At 40.9% G+C, this 25398-nt stretch overlaps 6 protein-coding genes across 7 annotated transcripts; 1 reads left to right on the forward strand and 5 right to left on the reverse strand.

The window, feature by feature from the left end:
• Positions 1-43: 43 nt before the first annotated feature.
• On the reverse strand, positions 44-12281 carry LOC124188283 (protein Daple-like). Its single transcript, XM_046580805.1, has 11 exons — positions 11731-12281; positions 11559-11653; positions 6867-6972; positions 6567-6779; positions 5921-6088; positions 4808-5836; positions 4560-4652; positions 4267-4476; positions 3575-3759; positions 2540-3509; positions 44-2470 (listed from the first exon to the last, which is right to left on the reverse strand). Exons 1-11 carry the CDS (start codon positions 11824-11826, stop codon positions 683-685), a joined length of 4953 nt encoding a protein of 1650 aa, XP_046436761.1. The 5' UTR covers positions 11827-12281; the 3' UTR covers positions 44-682.
• A 1199-nt stretch (positions 12282-13480) lies between these two features.
• Positions 13481-14910, reverse strand: LOC124188289 (transmembrane protein 218-like). The gene is made up of 2 exons (XM_046580812.1): positions 13912-14910; positions 13481-13738 (listed from the first exon to the last, which is right to left on the reverse strand). Exons 1-2 carry the CDS (start codon positions 14149-14151, stop codon positions 13556-13558), a joined length of 423 nt encoding a protein of 140 aa, XP_046436768.1. The 5' UTR covers positions 14152-14910; the 3' UTR covers positions 13481-13555.
• A 122-nt stretch (positions 14911-15032) lies between these two features.
• On the reverse strand, positions 15033-15762 carry LOC124188290 (CDGSH iron-sulfur domain-containing protein 3, mitochondrial-like). Its single transcript, XM_046580814.1, has 3 exons — positions 15595-15762; positions 15342-15533; positions 15033-15280 (listed from the first exon to the last, which is right to left on the reverse strand). Exons 1-3 carry the CDS (start codon positions 15634-15636, stop codon positions 15128-15130), a joined length of 387 nt encoding a protein of 128 aa, XP_046436770.1. The 5' UTR covers positions 15637-15762; the 3' UTR covers positions 15033-15127.
• Positions 15763-15920: 158 nt separating this feature from the next.
• LOC124188285 (D-glucuronyl C5-epimerase B-like) lies at positions 15921-19151 on the forward strand. Its single transcript, XM_046580808.1, has 11 exons — positions 15921-16213; positions 16279-16757; positions 16831-16877; positions 16962-17009; positions 17090-17272; positions 17341-17517; positions 17579-17684; positions 17757-17922; positions 17990-18101; positions 18168-18287; positions 18362-19151. Exons 2-11 carry the CDS (start codon positions 16366-16368, stop codon positions 18709-18711), a joined length of 1701 nt encoding a protein of 566 aa, XP_046436764.1. The 5' UTR covers positions 15921-16213; positions 16279-16365; the 3' UTR covers positions 18712-19151.
• Positions 19152-19420: 269 nt separating this feature from the next.
• LOC124188284 (nuclear exosome regulator NRDE2-like) lies at positions 19421-23502 on the reverse strand. 2 transcript variants are annotated; one of them, XM_046580806.1, is made up of 7 exons: positions 22890-23501; positions 22060-22823; positions 21753-21989; positions 20509-21673; positions 20277-20445; positions 19848-20216; positions 19421-19778 (listed from the first exon to the last, which is right to left on the reverse strand). In XM_046580806.1, exons 1-7 carry the CDS (start codon positions 23429-23431, stop codon positions 19506-19508), a joined length of 3519 nt encoding a protein of 1172 aa, XP_046436762.1. In that variant the 5' UTR covers positions 23432-23501; the 3' UTR covers positions 19421-19505. The 2 variants fall into 2 exon arrangements, with proteins under 2 accessions (XP_046436762.1, XP_046436763.1); XM_046580807.1 differs by having other exon boundaries at positions 19580-19776; positions 19845-20216; positions 22890-23502.
• A 147-nt stretch (positions 23503-23649) lies between these two features.
• Positions 23650-24707, reverse strand: LOC124188288 (putative lipoyltransferase 2, mitochondrial). The gene is made up of 3 exons (XM_046580811.1): positions 24432-24707; positions 24071-24364; positions 23650-24005 (listed from the first exon to the last, which is right to left on the reverse strand). The coding sequence occupies exons 1-3, from the start codon at positions 24607-24609 to the stop codon at positions 23683-23685; spliced, it is 795 nt and encodes a 264-aa protein (XP_046436767.1). The 5' UTR covers positions 24610-24707; the 3' UTR covers positions 23650-23682.
• Between the last annotated feature and the right edge of the window lie 691 nt (positions 24708-25398).

Raw genomic sequence — 25398 nt, forward strand, 5'->3', positions numbered from 1 at the left:
TACCTTCCATCAAATTATACCACGTTAAAAATGATGAGTGTGATTCGATTTGGACATTTGGTTTTATTGAATTTCGACAGCGTCGCTCGTCAAAATCACAGGGAAATAACACACAGAATATCTAGCAAGCAGAATTTTGAAACCAATGAATACAAAATAAAATCGTAATACATTTATTGATGCAAATATGTTATCACAAAGGAATGCCGCCGATAGTACTATCCTATGTGACTACGTCAAGCAACCGAATGTCGAAAAGCATTGTTTGGGCATCATCATTGTGAACATAATGCTACACGAATTTCCGCCAGCTGATGTTGCAGCAACGTCGCTTATTACACACTAATTGCCGAATAAAGATTAAAGCCAGTTTAATGGTTGATGATGAAATCGAGGTTTTTGGAGGTCACTTGTAAATAAGCTGTCGAATGTCCAACGGCTTGTACAAGTGACTACACTGAAGATATATTTTATAACATCCAATTGTCAATGTTTATACATATTTTTGTTGTAATGATTGATGAAGCGAACCAAATGAATAGATGAAGGAAAAGCACGTGCGAAGAAACGGGGGGGGGGGGACATATAGTACATACGTAGCTGACTATATCGGATCGGAGAACACAATCGAACTCTCTTTCAATCCTGATTGCAATATCGAAGCTGGCCGCAGACTGTGTATTCAAACGCATCCGTACTCGTACCAGATGGAACTGGCACTGCCGGCTCCCGTAGTGCTGCCATTCACGTTGGGGTCCTCTGTCGGTTTCTCCTCCACTGTCGGCGTGGCGGGATTGTTGGTCGAATAGGATCGAGGTGGTAAAGCGGGTCTTTCCTGGTTGCTTAACCCATCCCTCCTGGCCGGCAAAAGAGGCGGGGCTTCGGCGGAAGTGATTCTAGGCGAGGGTCTAGGCGGAAGTCGCAGAGATCCTCTTCTCTCAAAAGGCCCTGGAAGGAGTGGTGACGCGGGAGATGGGATGAGAGGGGTAATGGCTGCTGTGCTGATATTGACATTGATGCGAGTAGTACTGGTCAGATGCGGAAACAATTTGGAATTGGGTGTGCTGCTGTCGAGTGGAGTCGGACTGGTTCCCGTCGTTGAAGTTTGGACTAGAGCAGCAGCTGCTCCGCTTCGGATTGAGCCGCTGTTGTGATTATGATTGTGATTGTTGTTGTTATTGTTCTTGTTGTTGCTGCTGCTGCTGCCAGGCATACCACCGCCGCTGGCCATCGAGTCACTGCCGGCCGGACTGATGTTGCGAGGCGTCAACAACGGCGACGAACGGGAGGCCAGGGGCAAAGCCAAGGAGCTGGGCGTTTCGCTCAGGACTAGAGACGGCTCGACTTCAGATAGGCACAGAGGTTGCCTTGATCCGGCCCTCTCTAGCAGTGCCAGGCTACGCGATGATTGGGTAAACCTCTGCAAAGCCCCGATCGGAATGGGGCTGTTACCGGAAGTCGGCGTGCTGCTGCCCTGGAATCCTGAAACGATTCCGTCAAGTCTAGGGGAAGGCTGGGGTAGTTGAGGGGAACAAGGAGCCATCATCATCAGCGGGGCAGCCGATATGAGACCACCACTCAGCGACGTTTTCGGTTGGCTTGTGTTGGTTGCAGCGGAAACGTGTGTGCTTCCATCGGATTCCGTCCCGACAGAATTGCCGTTGACGGATAGAGGAGAGGATTGGATTGGGTTGCCATTGATCTGGTTGGCAGATGTCAAGGAGCATCCGTCGGAAGAAATGGAATGACGGACAGAAGCAGTTGGAATCAAGTTTTCCAGACTTTCCGGGTGTTGGTAGTGAATGATGGGCATAGACTGGCGATTGCGATCGCGCTCATTCCAACCTGTTCCGCTGCCGCCGGAAGTCAGACCCGGTGAAATGCCGCTAATACTCCCGATGAGGCTGGTGGGTGTCATGTCTTCTCCGCCACTTCCACCGTCCAAAGACCCGCACCCGGAATTGGAACCCGAGTGCGAACCCGATTCCAAACTGAAGGTATCCAGTTGCCCGTCGTGTTGATCGGGGCTTTCTCGATCGCCGGACGGAAGCCCGTCGCCGACTCGATTGCGTGACCGAGAGCGAGGGACCCGACTGATGAGCTCGGACGAGGCCCTCCTCATTTTACGGACGAAAAGGGCACCTATGCTGGCCTTGGCGTTCTTCTTGAAAGGCGATCCGCCGCCTAAATTCGGAGAATTCTCCATCCGACGGTACTGCTCCATGATCTTGTCTTCAAGGATCTCCTTCTGGCGCTTGAGGTGATTGAGTTTGTCGCTGAAATTCTTGGTCTCTTCGTGAAAGTGATCCTTCTCTTCCAGGGTCTGGCTAAGCAGTTCGTGGTACTGGGTCAGCAGAACCGACACTTGATTGACCAGATTGCGCTTATCTTCTTCCAACGTCGTGTTCCACTGCTGCAGCACGTCGCATTTGTTGTTCAACTTGCTCAGTTCCACATCCAGATTGGTCACCTGTAATGAAATCGATAAATTAGTTACAAATCTCAATGTGTTATACTACTATACAATTCTAATTTTTACCTGATGACGAGATTCGGACGCTTCGCCTTGCAACTGCGTGTGTTTCAGTTTCAAAGTGTTGTGATCGCCGCGGAGACCCTTGTAGTCGTTCTGCAAGCTCTTGTATTCGCTCTTGAGCTTCTCGTTGGCCACGAAAAGTGAGCGGAAGTCATCTTTGAGCCGGGAATGCTCGGCTCTTAGATTGGTCAACGACCGCGTTTCCGCCCTTGATTTATCCAGTTCCTCTTGCAGCTCCGTCCGTGAGCGCTGCCACTCCGTCTCGGCTTGGCTGCTCGTCGCCAATTGATCGTGCAGGGCTCTCAACTCGCTTTTGCTTTCGCGTTGGCAGATTTTCAATTGTTCGCGCTCAGCCAGCAGAGCGTCGTACTCGCTCTGGAGCTGCTCGTGCAGAGTCTGCAACTCCTGCTGGTCGCGAGACACGCGCTCCAGTCGCGTGTCGGACGACTGCAATTGGGCCGCCAATTTCTCACGCTCAGATTCGACGGCTGTCAGTGCTGCTTGGATGCCGCAATTCTGAGTCGTCGTCGAGTCCAGTTGAGAGGCCAGCGTCGAGTTCTCTACCTGAAGAGTGGCCAGCTTTTGAGACAGGATGGCCAGCTGAGACCCGCTCTCGTTGACTCGCTCCTTCTGCGAACAGATCTGGGCCGTCAGATTGTCCTTCTCCGCCAACAGAACCGCATTTTGTCGCTCGAGTTCGACCAGACGATCCTTAATGGCCAGCACTTCGCGTCCCAACTCCAATGTTGGCGGAAGAGATTCCTGCTGCTGGGCGCTGGGAGCTTCCGACTGCTGCTTGAGTGCGCTCAATTCCGCACTGGTTGCCGCAGCCGATGCACAGCGCTGGGTCAGTTCTTCATTGGTGTTTTTCAGGGTATCGCGCTCCACTCGATTGAGTTCTATAGTCCTGGTATTGGTGTCCAGTTGGCACTGCAACTGTTGGCATCTTATCTTCTCCTGGACCAATTCCTCCCTGAAAACAAAATGTTATTTTTTTTTAAAGAACTCGATTACTTTAGCAATTTTGACAGATTATACCTGATGGCGGCGAGAGTTTTGTGTTCGACGATGGAGGACTGTTGAAGCTCCTTGTTATCACGTTCCAACTCGCGTAGTTTAGATCCCTGCGTCTGCAACGCGCCCACTTCCTTCGACAGCCTTTTCCATTCGCGTTCAGCCGTCGAGAGCTTGGAGCAAAATTCGTCCAACGAAGCGTCTTTTACCTGGAAAAACATTGTGGGATGTTACCATTTTTCTTTTTTAATTTTTTTGAAAAATGTTCATATTTTTATGTTCCGAGTTTATTAGTCTAAGAGGGGAAGTAACGATCATGTTCTCTAATCTATTTCAAAACGAGTTATTCACCGCAGCTGCAAAGGGAACTACCAGCAAGTTCCAGTTGAGGAAGTCAGATAATCGTAACTATCATCCGAGCGTAAATGGCCGACCAAACGTGGTGGGCCGACAGATTGTCAATGGGTTCAGACAAAGTTTTTTTCAAGTTTTTTTAGCTCTCTCATAAGACACGGCGCTGCAGCACGGAAACGGGAGTTTAGTGGTCGAGAACTAAATAGCACCAGCGCCTCGGGGCGACACATATACACAACGCATGGCAAGAGGAAAACAAAAGAAAAAGGAAGAAGCCCTGAACCGCTCGACCAAAACGCACTGCTGGCGTGTTATTATATATATATCACTCTTTTTTTTTTTGTTTGGTGTGTTCAACATACCTCTATGGCTTGCTTAAGCCGGACTATCTCTTTATGAAGCCCTTTGCTTTCGCGATCGAGTCGATGGTTCTCACTTTCAAGGTCTGTGTTTTCCTTTTCCAGGTCGTTGAGGCGCCGCAGCGAATGGCGTAGACTCTCCACCGTCTTGTGCAGTTTGGCATTCTCCGACTCGAGGTCTCGCGACTCGTTCTGCACAGAGTCTACTCGTCTCTGGAAGAAGAAAAAAACAACAACAAAAAGTCGTAAATGTAAACGTCAGAATGTTCGGAATGAAACCATGATGGTTTTCTTACCTGGAAGAGATCGGCCGAGCGCTGTAATTTCTGATTCTCGGCGCCGAGTGACGACACCTGCAACTCCAGCTCTTCTATTTTGCACCGTTCCACCTAATAATAATAAAATAAAACACAATTAATGAAATGGAAAAATGGAAAAATCTAAAAATAAAAAGAAAGATGCTGTAGTACCATGCGAATTCTCGCATTTATCGTAAAATGTCGTTATAAACCTTTCACTATTTTAGTTAAAAAAAAGAAAGAACCTTTAGATTTTCGATGAGATTCTTTTGTTCTTGGTGATTGCGCTGGAGATCCTGATTTTGCCTATCGACTTCCGCTGTGCGCAAAGTGACGGCTGTCATCATTTCCGTCATGTGGTTCTCCTTTGTCCGTCGCTCCTCTTCCAGATCGGCCAATCGCAGTTTGAGTCGGGTACACTCTCCTTCGAGTTGTAAAATCTTTTCGCCGTTATCGCCTCGCAGACCGGACTCTTTCGCATTGTTGGACGACAGCAGGTTCGTTAATCTCTGATTTTCCATTTCCAAACGACGGGCTTTGCCCAGGAGATCGACGGAACTCATTTGCTCGCCCAGATTAGTGAACTGATCCTTGCTCGTGTCGGAAAAAGCCTGGTGGGCTCTCAACGACTCGAGCTCGGCTGTCAGGCTGGCCGATTCGCTGAGGCAGTTTTTAGTGCACAGTTGCCAATGGGCGTTCTCTTCGGCCAATTTCTTCAATCGCTCCTTGTCGGCCTCCTTCTCCACCAGTAAATTTGTCAATTGACTTTTGCATTTGAGCAGTTCGCCTTCCAAGTCCAAGACGAGTTCAGCTCTCTGCCGGGCGCTTTCCAGCTGGCCTTCAAGGATGACTTTGGTCTCCTCCAGTAGCCGGTTGTCTTCGCGCAGTTCATCCAGACGGGCTTTGTAGTAGTCAATGTCATTCAGTTTATCTTTGTAGCGATTCAATTCCGATTCCAATCGATCCACTTTTGAGGCCCGCTCTCGGACGATATCCAATTCATCCCGCAGGGCTTTTGACAGCCGGGCTTCCTGAACTAAATCCATGTTTTCCTGTTTAATTTTGACCGAGTGAGTCTTGAGAGCATCCAGCTCGTCACGCAGCTCAGCCACTTGTTCACATTTCTCTTCCAGCTCTTGTCGCCAGCGTCGGATCTTGGCTTTGGCCTCTGCCAGCTCGACGACTACTCCACTTTGGGGCGAAGCGCTGTTGTGACGCTGGAGTGTATTTCCGCCATTACTTGAGAGCTCCCTAAGTACCATGGCGGTAAAGTGCTGCAAGCAAAAAAAAATAAATAATCGATAAATAAATAAGCTAATCGGATGAATAAAAAAGCACTTAGGAGAATAATTATATACATGAGCATAGTCATCTCTTTCTTGAACCAGCCGCCGTAAATGTTGAACCAAGACTCTGAACAGCTCCTCCCGCTGCTGCTGCTGTTCTTCCTTGTCAGCCCAGGCGGATTCAATGGACTCGAATTCAGACCATTCCTTGTTCCACACGCAGGCGGGATTGTCGGCAACCTAAAGTCATAAATCCATCAGAAGTTAAGTCATGGCAAGTCACCCTAAATTATGGGGAGAACTGCTGGGCAAAGAGTTAATAAATCTCGACTGCTGGCTTCTTCGTCATTGAGATATCGATCAAGCGCCTAATGGTCTCGTTTGCGACATCCCGGATTCCCGGACGTTATTAGCCGCAATCGTTTGAGCACACTCATTTATCTACGTCAAAGAAGAAATAGACTCTGCAACTGGCCTTGCCAGCTGTGTGCCATTGAACATACACACACACAAAGCCTGAAGCGAAGGAGGGATCAGCAAGTATCTACTTTTCTTTTGTACAAAAAAAATAAAGGCCAATAAAGGAGAATTTCCTTATGGGAGTACACAATCTCTTAGAATTTTGCTGCCAAGGTTTCTGGCTGGATCGGCACGTAAATAACAAAAAAAAAAGGAATTTCCTTTTTTACAGAAAAGGACCGTTGGTTATTTTGTTTACCTGTTGGATACAATTAACAATGTCGTGTTGAGTTGCGAGAGGAAGCCTTTTGATGTCTTCAATGACGCTCTCCTTACTGGGACCCTGGACGGCGCAACCGAGAACCAGTAACAGGAGCGTTTGCATTCCAGCTAAACCGGTTTCACTGTCGGGGTCACGACCAAGTGTCACAGGATCGGGTAAACGAACCAACACAAATTGACCCAACACGTCCTGTAGAATTGACACACAATTACAATATGGGCACAGCCAGAATTTAAAAAAATAAAAGGAATATTTTATTTAAAACTAAATTTATACCTCATAGAATCCCTTAACGGCCCGCACCAACGCATCAAAGTTGCGGATCCGGGTGTAAACATCTTCAGCCGGCTGGATATGGGCTCTTCCATTCGTCCTTGGGTCTCTAGTAAATTTCAAAGTCGAACAAAATTCAAATTAGACAAGGCAAAAGGAAGCACATATGGGCTCGATCAATTATTGAATGACATGAAAAGTGGCAGACGTCGTTGTAACAAAAAAAAAAAATGAACATTTTGCAACATGGCATTGATATTTTTTCGTCATATCGTCCGTCATTTCATGGGAAGGTATTTCTTTCTTTTTTTATTTGTCTGGCACCTTCCGGTTTCTTACTTCCAGTTCCCTCGGGTTATTTGGTGGTTAACGGTGCTAACCCCCTCCTAGTGGCTTGCGCTTCGCTGGATGCCTTGCGCCATGTTTCTTTTTTTTTTTCGAAATGGAGAGAAAATAAATACTGGCTTCCTTTATTGGCAGAGTAAGACGACCATTTCTGCGGCTTCGCCCCAAGTTCACTACTGACGTCCGGTCGTATTCGGGTTTTTTTTTTCTATTAAGCAAAAGTGCTACCACTCGTCGAAAGAAATTCAACCAACTCAAATGATTTTTGGGTTTGGCTATACACTATCGGCGTATATATAGGATGCAAAGTCGATGATTATCCAATACTGTTGTTTTTTCTTTCTTTTTCGTCATGGGATATCCGTTCGTGATCCATCGACAATATTCTTCGAGTGGTTTCCGCTGGTAATTCTGACACACCTTTCAATGTCGGGACAACGTGACTTGGCTAACATCTAGCGGCTTAGAAAAAGAAAAATACAAGACTCGTCGACGAATGATCAATAACGACACAAACCGAAGCTGCGGTATAGCTGATGACTCGGCCAACAAAAAAAAATGGCTGAGCGCGGGATCATCTTATTTTTTTTCTAGAAAAAAGGATGAAGAATGAGTGAGGAAGTGTAGCAGAGTTAACGCCCCTATGGAATCCCTCACGACGAATTTTCCAAAAGAAAAAAGAAATAGCTGATGTTTATTGTGGATGACGTGTCATTTCCCAAATGTTGAATAGAGAAGGAATGGGAACACGACTTTCATCTGAAAAAAGTTTTCTCGGTCAAGATCTCGTGTGCGAAAGCGAGTGGAAGAAAAACAACCAACAACAACAAAAAAGAGTTTGACTGTATAAGGAGAGAAAGTTCAGCTCTGCGTTTAGCCTCCAATCTTTTGTATACCTTCGCCTACAGCAGAGGTCCATACGTCACCTGCTGGACTCTCCCTTCTTGTTCGAAATAAGGCAAAACTCACGTGTACACATTTTAGTTACCAGCGCCATTGCGGTCGTCTCTGTTTTGTTGTTATTTTTTATGTTATTATTTTTGTCTTTCTTTTATTTCAGGCGACTACAGCACTTGACTACTACTACTGTACAACAATACGAATAAATTCGAGCTATTGTTTTCTTCGCAGCAACGGTGAAGTGAGACCGACTGGAACATTTTCCCACCGATCCCTTTTTTTGTTATCAAGGCGGCGGCCGAGTTCATTGCGCCTTTTTTCTTCTTGTGTATAGCTGCAACAGAGTACCGCTTGATATAACAACGCCTTCGATTGATTAAACTATCGATTCCAATATCTATAGTGCCTTGGCATTGTCAAAGACTCGGCTAGCTGCTGCTGGTCTCTTTCAACACGCTTAAAAAGACGAACGCGCGCGTGAGCCACAAAACGCGTTTCGGGAGCCGCCGGTACCGTTACGTCAAAAAAAGTCGTGACCCGTTGGGGTTTTTACCATGGCGAACTTTATATATAAATTCTATCCATCTTTTGATTCGCCACAGAAAACTTCTGGTTGATTTTAGACACAGTTGCGAGCTGTGTGTATTTGTCTGTCGTTTGTTAGATCACATGACTCGTAAACCGGTTCGAATCGATCATGGCAACTGGCGGAAAACTGTCACAACGGCATGCTAATGAGAAGAGAAAACGGAATAAATCACAATAACCCCTAAAAGCTAAGAGAAGCCGTTAGACGGAATTTTTGGATGACTCGCATTCGATCGAATACAATGTGACAACGAAGAATGTGATGATCCGCTAGGAAAAGGAGATGAAGCAGCATCACGCCATTATCGTTAGACAACAATCAAAGCGAAAACATTTCAGCTGAATAATAAGTCTGCGGGCGGTTGATGAACTCGCTAAAAGGATAATAATGAAGAAAACCCGGTTTGATTCTAATTCATTCCCTTTCTAGCTAAAAATGCGAATAGAGGTTTATTCACCCAAGTCTCTCTCGTCTCTCTCCACTGAAATGATTTTGGAAAAAAGATTAGAGAAAACTTGATTTTCAATCTATTCGACTCTGCGAATCGAATCTATCCAGCAGTGCCACTAACTGAAATTGTTTGCTATTCTTTTATATATACCAGTGAAATCGGTTGGGCAAAAGGAGCACGTCACGAGAGCTGGACGTGACGAGTTCAAAAGAGAAACGAGTGAAAGGGAAACGACGCGAGTGTTGATCTGAGAATCTTTTTCATATCATTCCAAATGGCAGACCTTCTTCAAACACCGAAAGAATAACAATTTAGCGGCCGTGACGAAAAGAAAAAAAGAATCTAATCCAATCCGATATCGTCTCGTCTCTCCAGGATCGATCGCGACGCGGGCCGAGCAAAATCATCTCAGCCAGCCAACGAATTAATAAGAAGAAGCTATAAGGTCGGCTGGCCCATGTTTGCGCCGGGCCGGGGTCACGTGACTGCCTTGAAATGTCGACGCATTCTTTTGTTTACGAACGTGTGCGTCATATTTCGTTGAGGGGAGCCTGAGAGCTGAGACAAAGGACCGGCTTGGCTTTATTCGTGCGCCTATAGGTCATCCGATATGGAAAGCTCCTTTTTTTCTCTCTCTCGGTAGAATATACAACTTAAAGTTGAATACATTTTCTTTGAAGAAAAAAAAAATGGGAGATGTTTATCCAGATGGCTAAGGGTGCAGCTGCGTTCTCATGGTGTGGAACAATTGACTTTCGTCATTTTTCGTGCGAAAGCAATTCTTGTAAAAGAAACAGAAACAGAAAAAAAGAAGAGAAAAACATGAATACGATTTCGTAAATGCGCGCAAGAATGTCTTGTTGGCTTGACGTCGAGTCGTGCGACCAACGTGTCTCTGATGTCGAAATTCCGTGGAAATAAATATATACGGATGATGACGGTTTGAGGACACAATAACCAAGAGAAACGACAAGTAATGAGAGAACCCAAGTAAACTTTTCTCTTCCGCCAAGAACTTAATCTTCTTCGTCTTCGTTTTCCCTATTTCTTTTTTTCTTTCTTCAGATAATATTATACCTGACGACGACTAGTAGATGCTGGCCCCGATAAGATCCAGCCACCGAACGATAAGAAACAAAGGGGCCATCAGACCTGGACTCACTTCTTCTTCTTCTTCCAACATTTCAAACCAACCCCCCCGAAAGAAAAGAAAATGAGAAATGAAAAAAAGTGAGCACACAAAGAAAACAAGGGAACTGGTGGATGGCATCTCAAACGGAACGGTTCCAGCCGGTGGTCGCCCACCGGGAGAACTAGTGGGTTCTTATATATTGCCACACCATCATCCACCCTCGTTTTTTTTTTTTTTTCTCCTCTCATTTCCTCGTCCGGGCGTCCAACGAGAGGAAGTGACGTCAGCGCCGCAGACTAGCTACTTCACCGATGGGTTTCCATTCACATTTTGCGCCAAAAAAGACAGATGGGAGCCCCATCGGGCCGGAAGATGACGCCATACCAACACACACGTCGGACTCATTTTCTAAGCGAAATAATAAGAGCCCCATCCATTTGGCCTTGCATTTCTTGCATTAATAAAAATGTAAAAAAAAAGTGCCGGCCATTCCAATTACCAATGCCAAACCGACGGGCAAGTTCAATGGTTTCATTCAAAGAAAATTCTCCTATATAATCCCCGGCTCGTCTCCAGCCAGTACGGCGCAGAACTCAAAGAGAATAGACGAGAACAATGGAAACAAAACGCCGAGCTTTTCATTCCGCATTTCTACACTTTGCAACGGTTTTTAATCGGTTCAGCCTTCCGTTTAACCCTTTTCAATCGAGTTCAGTAAACGACTAAACGCTATTTGGCATTGAAAGATTTTCAATCAATACAGTCCGGAATCTTAAAACCTTTCAATCATCTCAACTGTTCAATAAACACAAGGAAGAAAGCAGTTTCTATTTAATTTTAATGGCATTTTGTTGTAGGCCTTCTTTTTGGTTGCAGGTAGTAGTTGCTCATTAAATTATACCCTAAACTACAAACATGACCATGACAATCAAAAGACACACCTGGTCACCCAAACTTGTTTAGGTCAACTATAAATAAATCTTCATCCCCCCTTCTCTTTCCCACTTGTTCCCCCCTTATGTCAAGTGACGGGGGCTAAAAAAGAAAACGAAAATCATTGTCTAATTGCTTTTGAATCTCCCACCCCTCGGTTTTTGGTTCTCTTCCGGTCAACCTGCTTTGCTGTTTTGTGTGTGAACATCCGGCGTCGTATTAGGGACGGGTTAGGGACACATTTGTTACGTTATTCGTCACAGATGTGCTTTCCACATCCAACGTCAGGTTATTTCTTATATGAAAATGAGAGAGAAGGAAAAAAGGAAAAAAGGGCCGACTTACATTCGTGATAAAACGTTGTCAAGGAACGCCCCGTCAATCAGCTGAGAATAATCCAGTTCTGTGCGGCTCTCGTCGTCATCTTTGAAGGTTCGCACCTGTTCGATTCGATAACAATAAACAATAGACATATATAAAAACTTAGAGAGAGAAGAATTGAGTTGACAAATCATACCCATGCCACCAGAGGTCCCTGCATGAGTTGATCCATCGAATTGGCAGAAGACATCGAGTATTCTGGCTTCTTTGGATACTCTGGTCCGCTCGCCATTTGTTATCACACGACGACCAACTGTCGAGGTCGTTTTTACCAGCAGCCGACGTACAATTTTTGAAAGCACTTTCACAAATAATAAGCCGTGATGTCGTAGAGATTATGCCACAGCACGATTCTCGCTCACTCTGCACATTGTGTCCGTCATTTTTTCTTCACCACACATACTGCGAGAGACGACGACGACGACCAGAGTTTTCCTCACTGGATATCGACGCAGGCGCACTGGATCTATTAATGTGGTTTAGGCGGATTGGCTATATAACTGGTAGCGCAGAGATCTTTTTGTGTTGTCGGGAAAAAAAAAAGCACGAATTCGATGGAGAGCAGAGCGCTTTGTTCACAGTCGACGGCAAGGTCTTTTCGACTACTACTGGAAAAACCACTGGGAACTCTGAAGAACTTGAAACGAGACGCGCTTCTACCGTCCGACCCTCCTTCCTTTCTTTCGTATCTTGCCAGCGGCAAAACACTTCTAGTTCATTTTCCCCCGAGGCTCTTCCTTCCTGCCTTCACCTGCCACCGATTCCAGAGCCATCTATGCGACATTTTTACACACACTCTATTATTTTTTAAACTTTCCGTAAAAATAAGAACGGCACATTGAAAATAAAAACAGCACTCGTGCGAATTCTTCCTAGAATTAACTTCTTTTTCTAAATTTTCAGCCTGACCAGGTATTGATTGCAATTGGTGGAATTTATCGTAACGTTTATACTTTTCCCTACTCTCTCTACCCCTACAAACCTATCTATCACGTTTTCATGAATTAATTTTGAAAAGGTGCGGTTGTTTTAATAGTATTTTTTCATCCCTCATCGTTTTGACGTGGAGAAAGATAGGGAAAGTCAAAGTTGCCTACAAAATGCTTTCCTGATGACGGGAAAAACAAAGAACCGTGAGCCTTGCGTGTTGAATTGATTCTCGGTCGATTTGACTTTCTGTGTACATGTCTCTGTGCATGCTGGTCTTCGATGGTTCCTCTTCTACACCGACGTGTTACTTCACTCTATTGACCCTTGGATGAGAACCAGTCTTTTATTTCACTTATTTTTTTGTTTTTTGTTTATTTATATTTTCTGTCAGTAGGTGTCACGAGATAAACCAGATCCCTTGTATACAGTTCCATTCGTCGGCCCTTATGGAGATACACTCACGCAAGTCGCGTCAAAAGGCCATTTTCTTTCTTTTTGTATGCAACGTTTACACTCAGGGTTCAGATCGTCAGACGAGTTTTTGGATGAGGAAACAACCGAACTGCTATATAAAGCAATGCAATTTTATTTTTAATTTATACGCCTGGTACGCGTTCAAGGACGACAACTTCTGTGTATTTTATGATGGTCTAGAATGATCATACTATTAGCATCTCTAAATTCTCAACACACCCGCTACAGAAACAGCCGTCCAACAAACACTGTTATCTTTTATTTCATTCATTTTCTGTCCGTAAGGAAAATGGCAACATAATGGCAGCCGTTTCGCATCATCGTCTTCATTGAAGTGATAAATGTTTCTCTAATCAATTATTAAAGACCATGATGGTGAGTTTGGTTCATTGAATTCGAGATCGTTACGGTCAAAGACCCTCGATTAATCATTATCCTAGTGCCAAAATATATCAAGACAAAACGTAAAAAGAAAAGATGAAAAAGAAATTAAACATGTTTTATATTTGCATACATTTCGTTACACAAAAAATTCATAAATATTGCGTGATAATTTATTAACGGATATTTTCTATCAGCTCCTCTTTGCTTGTTGAAACTTCTTGTTGGATTGGACATCCTGCCACAGTTTTCCTGTTTTGCTGAACCACTTCCAAATAAAACAGGAGGGATACTCCCAATAAAGTACTCACAGTTAAAGCACTCAAAATCATCATTCTGCCTAAGAAGACTGAGTCAATCTATAAAACAATAAACATAATTTTGTTATGAATACAAAATTTCATAGAATGTCTCAACATTTGTCTAACATGGAATTTGTGTAAATATACTGCAATTCAAAACTATGTTTTAAGTATAGAGATTAATTACGTCATTTAGGCCTACGTATATTTCAAATGAATAGTCAACTCACCACTTCTAACTGGGAAGCGCTAATTGTGTTAATAAGAGGATGGCCATCGTGTTCTTTCTGATCGGCTCGTGGCAGAGCCAAAAATATAGCAGTCAGAACGGCTGCCAAGCAGGTAAAGACTAACGAAAGGATGGTTTGGATTCGATAAAAGATTACAATCAAAATCAAAGCGACAAACCAGAGAAATGTGATTAAAAAAACACCCAATCCGACATCGAAACCAAGAACTCGAACTGCCATTTTAATCTTGTTCACTTACGCGCCACAATTAAAAAACTGGGTTGCTGGTATTCTAGAAATGTGGTTTGTTTGGCTTAGCGTTGCCAGGGCGACGCGGAGGTTTGCAGTGTGCTCATGTAGCAGTGAATTATTTCCTGCACAGACCTCCTTGCTCGGAATGTCATTTGTCTTGATGGTTGATACCGATGTGGAATAATTTATAACAAGCTTTAAGTACAAGCTATAAAACAGAATGTTTCATTGCTGGTTAAAACGGAAAAATATTTTGTTTTTTCGTACAAATTTTCAAACTATTATTATTGGATTATGTGTTACAATATAACAAATTGCTACATTAATTTCGTAATTTCTTATGTGCTCGTAAAAATTACGATTTTTTGTGTTAGTCCTTCGATAGACGTCTTATAATTCTTTTTTCCGGTTTTCCCATGGGCGCTTTCACCCGCTCCCCATTAGTCTGAACCACAGTTATTTACCGAGCTGAAGGGATCAAAAAGATCCTTACTGTGATAAATTCTCGTAAAATTAAATAGCAAAACTGTTAACATTCCTAACCAAAAATAATATGAAGCAATTCAAATAAAAAATAATAAACTGCAATTTTCCATAAGTCGATAAACAATTACGCTAGTACATAATGCGCATATCTAATGTCATATTCGTGACATACAATCATCATCGAAATTCATACGTTTAGAGAATTATGGAAATTATCTAAATTTCGCTCAGAATGCCCAGTGTTAATTTTCTTACTTAGATTTAAAGTTGAAATTTAGAATAAACTTCAAGCTGTCTGAGATATTGTTAAATTGATTCTAATAAATGGCCATTTGTTGAGCCCCAGCTAAAAAGATGCAGAGTATTTTACAACATAAATTCACTCAATGTTCTATACCAACTGTATTTTTATCTAGCATTCATAAGCTGTAGGATGGGCAACAGAAAAAAGTAAACTCGTCTATCAATAAAAAAATTATCATTCATTTCTGTGAGATCCATCACAAAATGGACGACTATTGGTTTGCTTGCAATTGCAAAACCAATACTCTTTAGTTTCTTCAGGGACGAACCTAACTGGCCTTAATTTGATCTTAAGAAATGGGCTCCTGTGTGTCCCATCACAAAAGGGCTACAGAAATTCAATATAGTATAGTTTAGTTTTGATTCAAATTTGTGCCTCAGTATATTACCTGTGTTTTACTATGACCACAAGCACACCACATGTAAGATTTACCCTTCTCACACATAAATTTAAATGGTTGTTTGTCATAAACTTTGCCTTTTTCTTCTTGTTTGCTTGAAGCATGGAATTCTGATACAGTGTTTACCTCAGGAACATCGTCACGTTTTCCTCGAGACTGCAACCATACAACTGAACGAAACTACAGAGACAAGATAAACAATTAAAACATTTAAAAAAATATGTTATCATAGAATTCATACTAAAATTCGATTTGTAAAGAAGTTGCTTCGTATTAGTGCCATAGCTGACTAGCTGTATGTGTGTGTGAGTAGTCAAGTAAAAAAGGTAAATAATGCGGTACGGCGAGAAAAGTTGCACTAACGTCTGCTAGTTTTTATGGCGTTGTCAAGTTGGAATTTTGACCGGCTCTGATGGCACAAAAAAACAGAAAATTAAAACATAGAAAATCAAATGTTATTTTCTTCCAGAAATATTTGAAATATAGCAAATTTTAAAAATAGTTTCAATACGAAAAAGCTTCATTGGAAAATAAATCACTGCAATTTCTTGCATCGGCGGTATCGGCAAGAAAGGGGTTCCTCAGCAGAAAGCTGCTCTAAGAACGATGCTCTTTTTTGTTTGTGTTTTTTTCTTTCCGCTGAAGAAGTGAAAATTATGCGAAACACCATGTTTTAATTTACTGTGGCCAAATTAAAAGAAATATAGGTGTTTCTCCACGCAATGGCCTTTGAATGTTTACACCGCTTGACAAACGTCCGATCAGGGATACATCCCTGACAAAAACTACCATGTTTTTGTCCGTTTATCCTGAGACATGATCACTGACGTTTTTGGATGAAATTTTCGCATCTGTTTGAGGTAAATACACACCCATTACAAAGGATTGTATGTTAATCTCATGTATTAATAATTTCTTATTTAAGATGGATCTTACATTTCTTAACTTCCACTCCATGATGATGAAGTAATATTTGCTAATAGATATGGGTTGCAGTTTGTTTTGAAACAAAATGGCTCGCCTCAATTTGAAGCTTCTATTGCTTCTTCTGATAGCTATAGTATCATTCACCTTGATCACTTACACTTTTAATTGTGGGCATCCAGTCTCCAGCCATCCAAGTTTTATTCAAAGGTTAGAAGAGCCATCTTTAACAGAATCAAGAGGCAAGATTTATGAAGAACTTGATTGTTCCATAAATGGAATGTACCACATTTCATGCCGAAAAGAAGGAAGAGAAGTATTTATTCCTTTCTCATTTCTTGAGAAGTACTATGAAGTCTATGGGAAGTTGACCAAGTCCAAGGGTCATGAACAATTTGAATGGTCACACTCATATTCTAAAGTTTTTAAACCAACCACACCATACAATGCATCAGGAATGTTCATGTATTTTAGTAACTAGTAAGTCTTAACTTTTAAAGTTTTACTTGAAATCTATTTTCTTGAACTAACAATATTTATACGAATGTTTCAGTAATGTTGAAGTTCGTGATCGCGTTAAATGTATTTCAGCCACAGAAGGTAACTGACCCATACATTTATTATTCTTTAAGTTTTCTCTCATTATTTTTCAGGTCAACTCTTATATTGCTTTTTTTTTTACAGGAGTCCCTGTTTCAACACAGTGGGAAGCCAGTGGATATTATTATCCAGGTAAGATTTTCTTTCCGAGATTTTGAGAAATAGTAAAAACTAAAAAATCTTAAAATAATTTAAAAACTTTTGTGATGCAGTACAAGTGGCCCAATACGGTCTCTCCCATTACAGCAAAAATCTCAGTGAACCCCCTCCAAAAAGGAAAGTCTTGGAAGATGGAAATACGTTTACTGCCAAGTGGCAAGTCCCGAAAGGAGCATACATAAGAAGAAACTATGACAGCGCAAAATTAACTCATGTTTTAGAATTCAATAGCCGAGGTAGGGTTTTATTTTTAAATTTTCTTCATTTCTTTCCACAAATTATCAATATTTGTTTTGAATTTTAGATAGTGCTGGTATATCATTAAGATTAAAGCAAGGGACCGATTTGGTGCTGAGTTTTGATTTGCGGTTCTTAAGTATGAACGGCTCCCTGACTCTTTTTTTAGAGGATCGTGATCGGTCACAAACATTTCCCGTTTCCTTTACTTGTTCTTCAGTTCTTGTGGAAGCCCATAACGCAAGTAAGGCATTTTCCCCAGATTTGTTTTTACGGACAAATAATTTATACTTTCCTTGAATCAGGTGGAAGTTATTCTACCATATATGGAATGGGCAATTGTCAAAGCTGGAACAGATTGACCCGGGATCTTCACATAGATTTGGTGAAAGGTCACGTCCTTTCAGGAAGGTATATTTGGAAACAGAAATAAGTAAATGTTCCGGGTGGAAAAAATTACAACAAATTTGTCTTTCTTTTTAGAGGGAAAAAATTGTCTAGAACAAAATTACGTGTTCATCATTTGCTGTTGAAGGGCAATGGGCAGCTAGACAACTTAACTCTTGCTTCCAGCAATCACATGGACATGTTTTATTCTTCCGCTGATTGGCTTGTCGTTCATCAAGACTCAAGCGGTGGATGGCCTATTGTAAACACTTTTATTTTATAAACATTTTAAGCTTTGAAGTAATACTTTGTCTACGTTTTGTCACTAGGGGGTCAAACGGAAGATAGCGTCAGGACGGGCGGATCTCGATCCCGGTTGGTATTCTGCTATGGGACAAGGTCAAGCTATGTCACTTTTAATGCGAGCTTTTTATCGATCAGGTAAATTTTGATGGTCATGCAGTAAGAAATCCAGATTTAAACTAATTCTCCCATATTCTGTTATAGGCAAACCTCACTATCTCGAAGCTGCACTTAAAGGAATGCAACCATTCAGTAAATCGAGCACTGAAGGAGGTGTACGTGCTTACTTCATGAATCAGTATCCGTGGTATGAAGAATATCCAAGTGAGTAAATTTTTCACAAATCCAATTCCAAGGTTTCGAAAAAATTATTTATATCGTGCGTATTCTTTATACAGCCGTACCTCCATCCTTCGTCCTGAATGGTTTCATCTACTCACTGATTGGTCTGTACGATGTGGTTTCTCTTGCTCCACCCAATCAAGTCGGCGATGCTCAGCTTCTTTTTGATCAAGGAATGCATTCGCTCAAGAAGTTACTACCTCTTTTTGACACAGGATCTGGTACAGTTTACGACCTTCGTCATTTCACTCTTGGTCTCGCACCCAATATAGCGCGATGGGACTATCACTCTACACACATAAACCAATTACTTCTGTTAAGTACAATTGACTCGGACCCTATTCTCACCAATGTTGCTGAAAGATGGATAAGCTATATGTCTGGAAAACGTGCTGCACACAACTGATGATGAGACTGGCTTCATTGGAAAAGATTTATTATACATACTTGTACCTTCAGTCACTATCACACAAATTACTTTATTGATTCGAGTGAGTTTTTTATCAGTTCAAGACCTCGTTTATTGCAAGATTATTTCCAGAATCCCAAACTTTTGTTGTATGTTGCTAAAACAATAATTTCATTTTGTAACCAATTAATTTATATGCGGAATAATTTTGAAGCGCGTGTAATTCGAATCTGATGTGTTGTAAACAATTTCTCTGTTTTCTCATCACGTACGTTTACGTATTTTTGCCCATGCTGGTGAAGGCCTGCTCTTTTTATTCTGATTTTTTTTTTTTCGTTTGGAAAAATTTTCTGTTATGCATTCCATAATTTGATAATTGTGTATTTGCACTGAAATGTAAAACGATATACTAATTAGACTGACTGTACACGTAAAAACCTTCACCTCTTGGGTTTAATCAAGGAGTAGAAGGGAAAAACAGATGAAGTCCTCGTCCGGCTTTGGGAAAAATAATTAAAAAATATGTAATAATAATTAATTGGAACATAGAAAAATTCTAGAAGAGACCCTCCGACGATATTGCAATGAAAAGTTATACCTCCGAGAGATACTACTTCTTCACATAATAAGGACCTACAGTATATACCTCAAGTAAGACTGAAGGGATAACTAATAAAGAGAAAAGGAGAAGAAAAAATAAACAAAGTTTTCTTTTTAAATCCAAATATGTTTTTGGAATCAGCGACTTTTATTTAAAAGAAAAAACACTGATATTGACATCAACATAAGTTTTATGTCTCGCTTGAATCATTGCTGAAATCGTTCTCACTTTCACTCGTCATTGACTCAATATTTTCTTCGGGGCTTGCTTTGGCGTCATCAAATGGAATATCTTTGATATCGGGATCTTGTTGAAGTTCATCGAAAATCTCCTCATTTTCGGTTTCAAGCAATACATCCAATTCTTCCAGGGGTACTCTAAGACGCAAATCTTTTTCTGCCATTAATTTTGCAACTTCCCTTATGGAAGCTGGGACATATTCCACTACATCCATACAAATGCTCTAACAAAAAAAAAAGATAAATAAATAAATAAATATTGATCATCATTTTGAATTGGACGCGATAACTACCTTAGACACAGGACAATCTCGAAAGGCCCGATAAAACAGATCTTTACATTTCCGAGAATCACCTGTCAGGTGTGCGCTATGCATCAGAATTCTCCACATCAAAGCTACATGGCGCGCAGAACATTGTGTAACACAGTATTCTGTGAGATGCTCCAGCTTTCGTCGGTAACCTAAATGCAGCGTAGCGATTCCTCCAGCGTCACTTGCCCATTCTTTGAAAGTTGTTTCTTCTCCTTTTTTAATGGCTTCCTCCCTATTAGCAAGAGCTAGACAAGCGGCCAGCGCTGCTCTGTAACTAGACTTATTTTTTGCATCTTTGGCACGCATTGTAAGACTATTCCACAAACCACTAAACATGCTGCATCGCTCCTGAAAATATAAGTAATTGATATTTATCAAAAGAAAATTCTAAACATATCAAAATAATACCTCAGAGTCAATCAAAACGGCTAACAGTTGCATACTGTCTGGATACTCCGCTAGTGCAGTGCAAAGTGTATCATGAAATAATCTTGGTTGAAAATCCTTCACCCATTCTCGGCACGCCGACAACAGGTCAAGTAAAGTGACGTAAGCAGACTCCCGACGGATATGGTATCTGCGAATACAAGGTTTAAGAGAAAAATTTCGCTTGTAAAAAAAGGACATTTTAAAAATTCACCTGAGAAATGCAATATTGTATCGATTCTCCGTAGTAAAATAGAAATCGCTTTTTTGAGAAGTTTCTAACCATTGTTGGACCATTTGAAAAGCAGGTAGGCAACCCTCCGAAAGGGATAAAAAATACGAGTAACACCGTAGAAGCTCGATGAATTCGTCTGGGCTATTAAAAAAGGGAGTTTCGACGTCAAAACTTGAAACGTCACATTCAATTGCAGATGAAGAGAAATCCTGAAGCATGGCGTGGTATTTTCTTTTGGCCTTTAAAAGAATTGCAGGAGTGGGAGGTGTACCATGTGGAGAGAATGATACACCCGCTCCAAGAGCAACTAATTGCGCCAAAGCTGAGGAGTGATTAGGCTGCTGGCGATTTTTACTCTGCAAAAAGGAACGCGAGTAAGAAAACCACGTTCGGATCAAAGCAGCTCTGAATCCTGTTTTCGACTGTTGTTGATCCATAACCAAGGGATTAGCGGAATACATTTGCAAGAGTTGACCCAAAATCTTTTGGTATTCTTCTTCGTTTCCAACTTCACGTTCCACTGCAGCGTATCCGTTATAGAGCAAAACAGTAGATGCAGAATCAGTACTAGGAATGTTTTTTAAAAAAGCTTTGATCCAGCACTTAGTCTCCTTCCAGCTCCGATTGATGTCACTTTGCTTCGACGATCGAACGATGGCGCGTATCCGAACTCTCTCTACATCCAACCACCACAGAGCTAATTCCAATTGATGAGGTGGTGTCAACATACTATAGCACTGCAGAACGACGCGACGAACGAATGTCAGGTAAGAAATGCTGTTAAATATGTCTGGCAGAGAACTAGACAATGATGCAACTTTTGGAACATTCGCAAGCAACTGCAGAAGGTTATCTTCGTGGACCAGAGGAGCCCAAAAGAGTTGAGCCTGGCTAGCCGGTAGAAGAGGTACGCCAAGGGATACGAGGCATCCCACTACTAGTCGAAACTGGAGGCGATCCTTTTTTTCGCATACGAAAAGGTATTGAGAGAGATCAGCGAACGAAACAAAGCGATCCTCATCGTCACAGTCGCTACTATTTGAGCAAGCTTGAAAATGTTGATGGGATCGTAAGTACTCCATTTTATGCCACACAACTGGGAAAGATTGACCGGAGTTGATAATCGCGTCTTCGTCTTCTAGTGCTAAAAAAAAATGAAAATCATCACAAACTGTAAGCAAAATTTGTCCATAAGAAAATAAAGAAGATATTTTAATTAATACCATCTATTCCATGGACAGCGCGAATAGGTTGTCGTTCAGTCATTTGAGCACCGGAATTGCAGTTCACTTCACCAGTTCTAGGAACATGACTTTCCCATAAGGCCTTAAGCCAAATAAATGATAGCGAAAGATCATCAGGTCGTTTAAAGCACAACTCTAAAAGTGCTTGAGAAAGCGAAACTGACTTCTCTGTCCAACCGCACTGCCGAAGAAATGAGCACAGACGCATACCAATATCTAATTGAAACATGTAGTAGAGAATTTTTTTTATTTTAGAAAATTTAACATTTTGAATTAATTCACTTACCTATCATGAAGTCTTCCAAATTCGTTGGACGTTGATGAGAGGCAAAAGATGGTTGTTGCATTTGCACGAGTTTTTGAAAACACGATGCATACGTTTTCAAAACCTGAGAAACACTGAATCCTTCAAAACTGTTTTCTATAAAATTCAGGTACTCTTTCCACAGTTCGATTGACATGGGATTGACGAAAAGAACATTACGCCATTCTTGATGCAAGGCAGAGCTATCCCAATATTCAGCAGCAATATTCAAACGCGCTGTGAGTAATTTTGTACTCTTTGGATTCTGCTCAATCGCTTTATCCAAAATTGCAACCTTTCGTTCCAATAAGGCTCTTGGGTGAAGACTTCTCCCGTGACTTTTATGTTGATTTTTGCCATCATCAGCATTTTCTTCAGTCATTGATAAGGAAGCTATGTTTTGATGTTCAATAAAGGAAAGCCATAAATCAATGTCATGAGGGTTTTCTCTAAGTTTCTCATTGAACAATGCTGTTTGACGAGAGATTTCAAATTCTTTTGTTTTTACAGGTGGCTCATCCGGATTTGCAATATGATTGCCTTGGATGTACAAGACAGTGCTGGAATCGTAAATTCCGAAAGGATTTGTTTCACTAGGTTGTGGTTGTACAGGTTGTACAAGGTTGGTAATTTTTGCCAATCTTCTCAGACTCTTCTTTCCAAAGTATCGTAGAGGTTTAGGCTTTTTCAGATAAGGTTTTAATGATGAATTGTGAGCACCTAATATTCCTCTCATTTGATGATGCCTATAAGAAAGTGATAAGCAAGTTGTTAAATTAATATCCTTTGGAATAAAATATAAAATATTTTACCTGGCAACATTTTTAAAATACATATTTGGGAAAGCAAAATTGTCTTTACATCCTTTCACATCTTTGTAGAAGGATTCTTCAAGTTTCAATTGCAAACCACCAGAAAAAATTGATTTTCTGCCAATACTGGATAATTCCGGTTCAGGTGGGATGTTGGAAATGATTGATTTCTTCTTTTTTTTTAACTTCTTTTCAACTTTACTTCGATGTTTTTCATCTTTCTTTTTCTTTTTTCTCCTTTCAGAACTTTTTTTATATTCCTTGCTCGTTGTTATAACTTCTGCATCTGCTGTTGTTGGACTTTCTTGTGTAGTTGTACAAGTAGAAGTGGGGGTTTTCAACCCCAAATGATTATAACTCTGTCTCTGTTCTGCATTCAACAAACCTGAATTTTGTGACTGGATTCCAACGCTTGCAGCAACTGACGTTTTTGGGATAATACTTTGTTGAAAACTTTCATTCTTCAACCAACTGATCGTTTCTTCAGTCTTTTTGGACTCGGATGGCTTACTATCATCTTTTACGGAGTAAGCTGCAAACATTTTAATTAATTTCCCCCGTAGTGTACGTTCGCGGTGCAATGTCACAAGCAGACGACTGGCAAAATTGTTGTTATTATTGAGGTAAACATAGATGTCACTACAAGCTTTTGGATGCTAAAATTCAAATATCTTGCCCGCGAAAATGATTGTGTGTGCAGAATTTTTGACGTGTTTGTTTTTTATTTATTTATTGACTAAAAATTTAATTTTTACCATTGTAACAGTTCGACTTTAAAATGTATTTGATCTAATTACTTCAATTTTAAATCATTATTTCGTAATAACTGCGCTTCAGTTATATCGCTTGTTAAATTTTCTTTTTTAAGATGATTTACGACATCTTTCCGAACCTCATGTGATAGCATTTTCATGTCACATTCAAACTCATGCGAGAAAGATTGCAAAAAAGGGTATATAACATCTGTAATGGTTAATGGCTTTCTCAGTTCTTGAGACAATGTAGTGACTCCTTTGTCAGGTATTCCACAAGGCACTATATGAGAAAACCATGATAGATCATTGTTAATATTCAATGCTATGCCATGGGTTGTGATGTATCGGCTGCCATGAACTCCTGCAGATTTTGAGAAAGGTAGATTAGGAGATTAGTGCACACATTTGAATTTGAATCTGAAATACCTATTGCACAGATTTTGTTGTCTTTCACCCAGACTCCTGTATCTGATGATCGCTCAGCCTCCACTCCAAATGATTTACACACTTCTATGACAGTTTTTTCCAACTTGCAAATATACCATTTCATGCTTTTATTGAAGCTTTTTAAGTCTAATATTGGATAGACAACAAGCTGACCAGGTCCATGAAATGTAATCAGACCTCCACGATTAGTTCTGTAAAATTCTGCACCTAGAGTCTTTAATCTTCTTTCTTCTGATTCAGAATAACCCTGTGTTCTTATACCAGTTGTGTATACTAAACATCAAGCTATATATTTTACAGATGTAAGATTTCAACATTTACACTTATCATTTTCATATACCTGGTGAATGTTCCACTATTATTATTGTTCCATCTAATGTTTTTTCTTTATTTAACCTTTGGGATTGGAGGTTGGCTAAATACTGTTGAATATGATAAGCTGTTTGATATTTGAGGAAACCAACAGACCATACATTCACAGATCTGTGAAAATTTTGACTTACAACTGAAATTTTCATTGTGATTTTTTTAGTTCATTTCGCGAATCAAAACAACATTACTAACAGCAGACTAACCATGCTACTGATTATTGGGGGTGTTACTAAACGATGGACTTCTAAAAAAAATATGCGACTTAGTAAATTCGTCTGCCAAGTGTCAAAAAAATTTTTTTTTTTTCTAACTGCCACAAACTTGTGCAGCAGGGATAAATCTCAACAATAAATTGTCCCCAACAGACCCAACAAATAGTATACAGACAATACAGATAGAATTACTAGACTGAGTTAAGTAATTTAACTATATTAGGCATCAATTATCAAGATGTTGATTACATTGTGTTATACAATTTAGCATGACTGTACACAAATAGGTTTCAAGTTCAAGTTTTATCCACAAAGTGACCCATTCCTGAAATATGAGGATCTTTAATCATTTCAAGTTTCCTGTGCCCTTTCCTCAAAAGAAACTCAATTCTTAAAGTGTCACTTCTGGGGATTGCTGCATGTTGACGAAATTCTTGCCTTATAGTTTGTTCAAATCCTGGTTTTCCTTTGGCTGCAAATAATAAGTCTCTGTACAGATGTAATACCTCCTTTTGTAAACGACTTCTTCCAGCCATTTCTTGGTTTGGTAATTATGGTTTATAGAAATGAAACTTCATATGGCATTGGAAAGGGATCACAAATGTACATGAATCCTTCAGTGATATTCTTGGTCTATAAAAAAAATTGGGTACAAAAATTGTTCCTCGTCAGCAGACTAAACTGTGAATGACTATAACTGAGTAAATTGAAGTTATTTTTAAT

Source organism: Daphnia pulex, chromosome 2 (genome assembly GCF_021134715.1).
Source record: "Daphnia pulex isolate KAP4 chromosome 2, ASM2113471v1".
NCBI lineage: Eukaryota > Metazoa > Arthropoda > Branchiopoda > Diplostraca > Daphniidae > Daphnia > Daphnia pulex.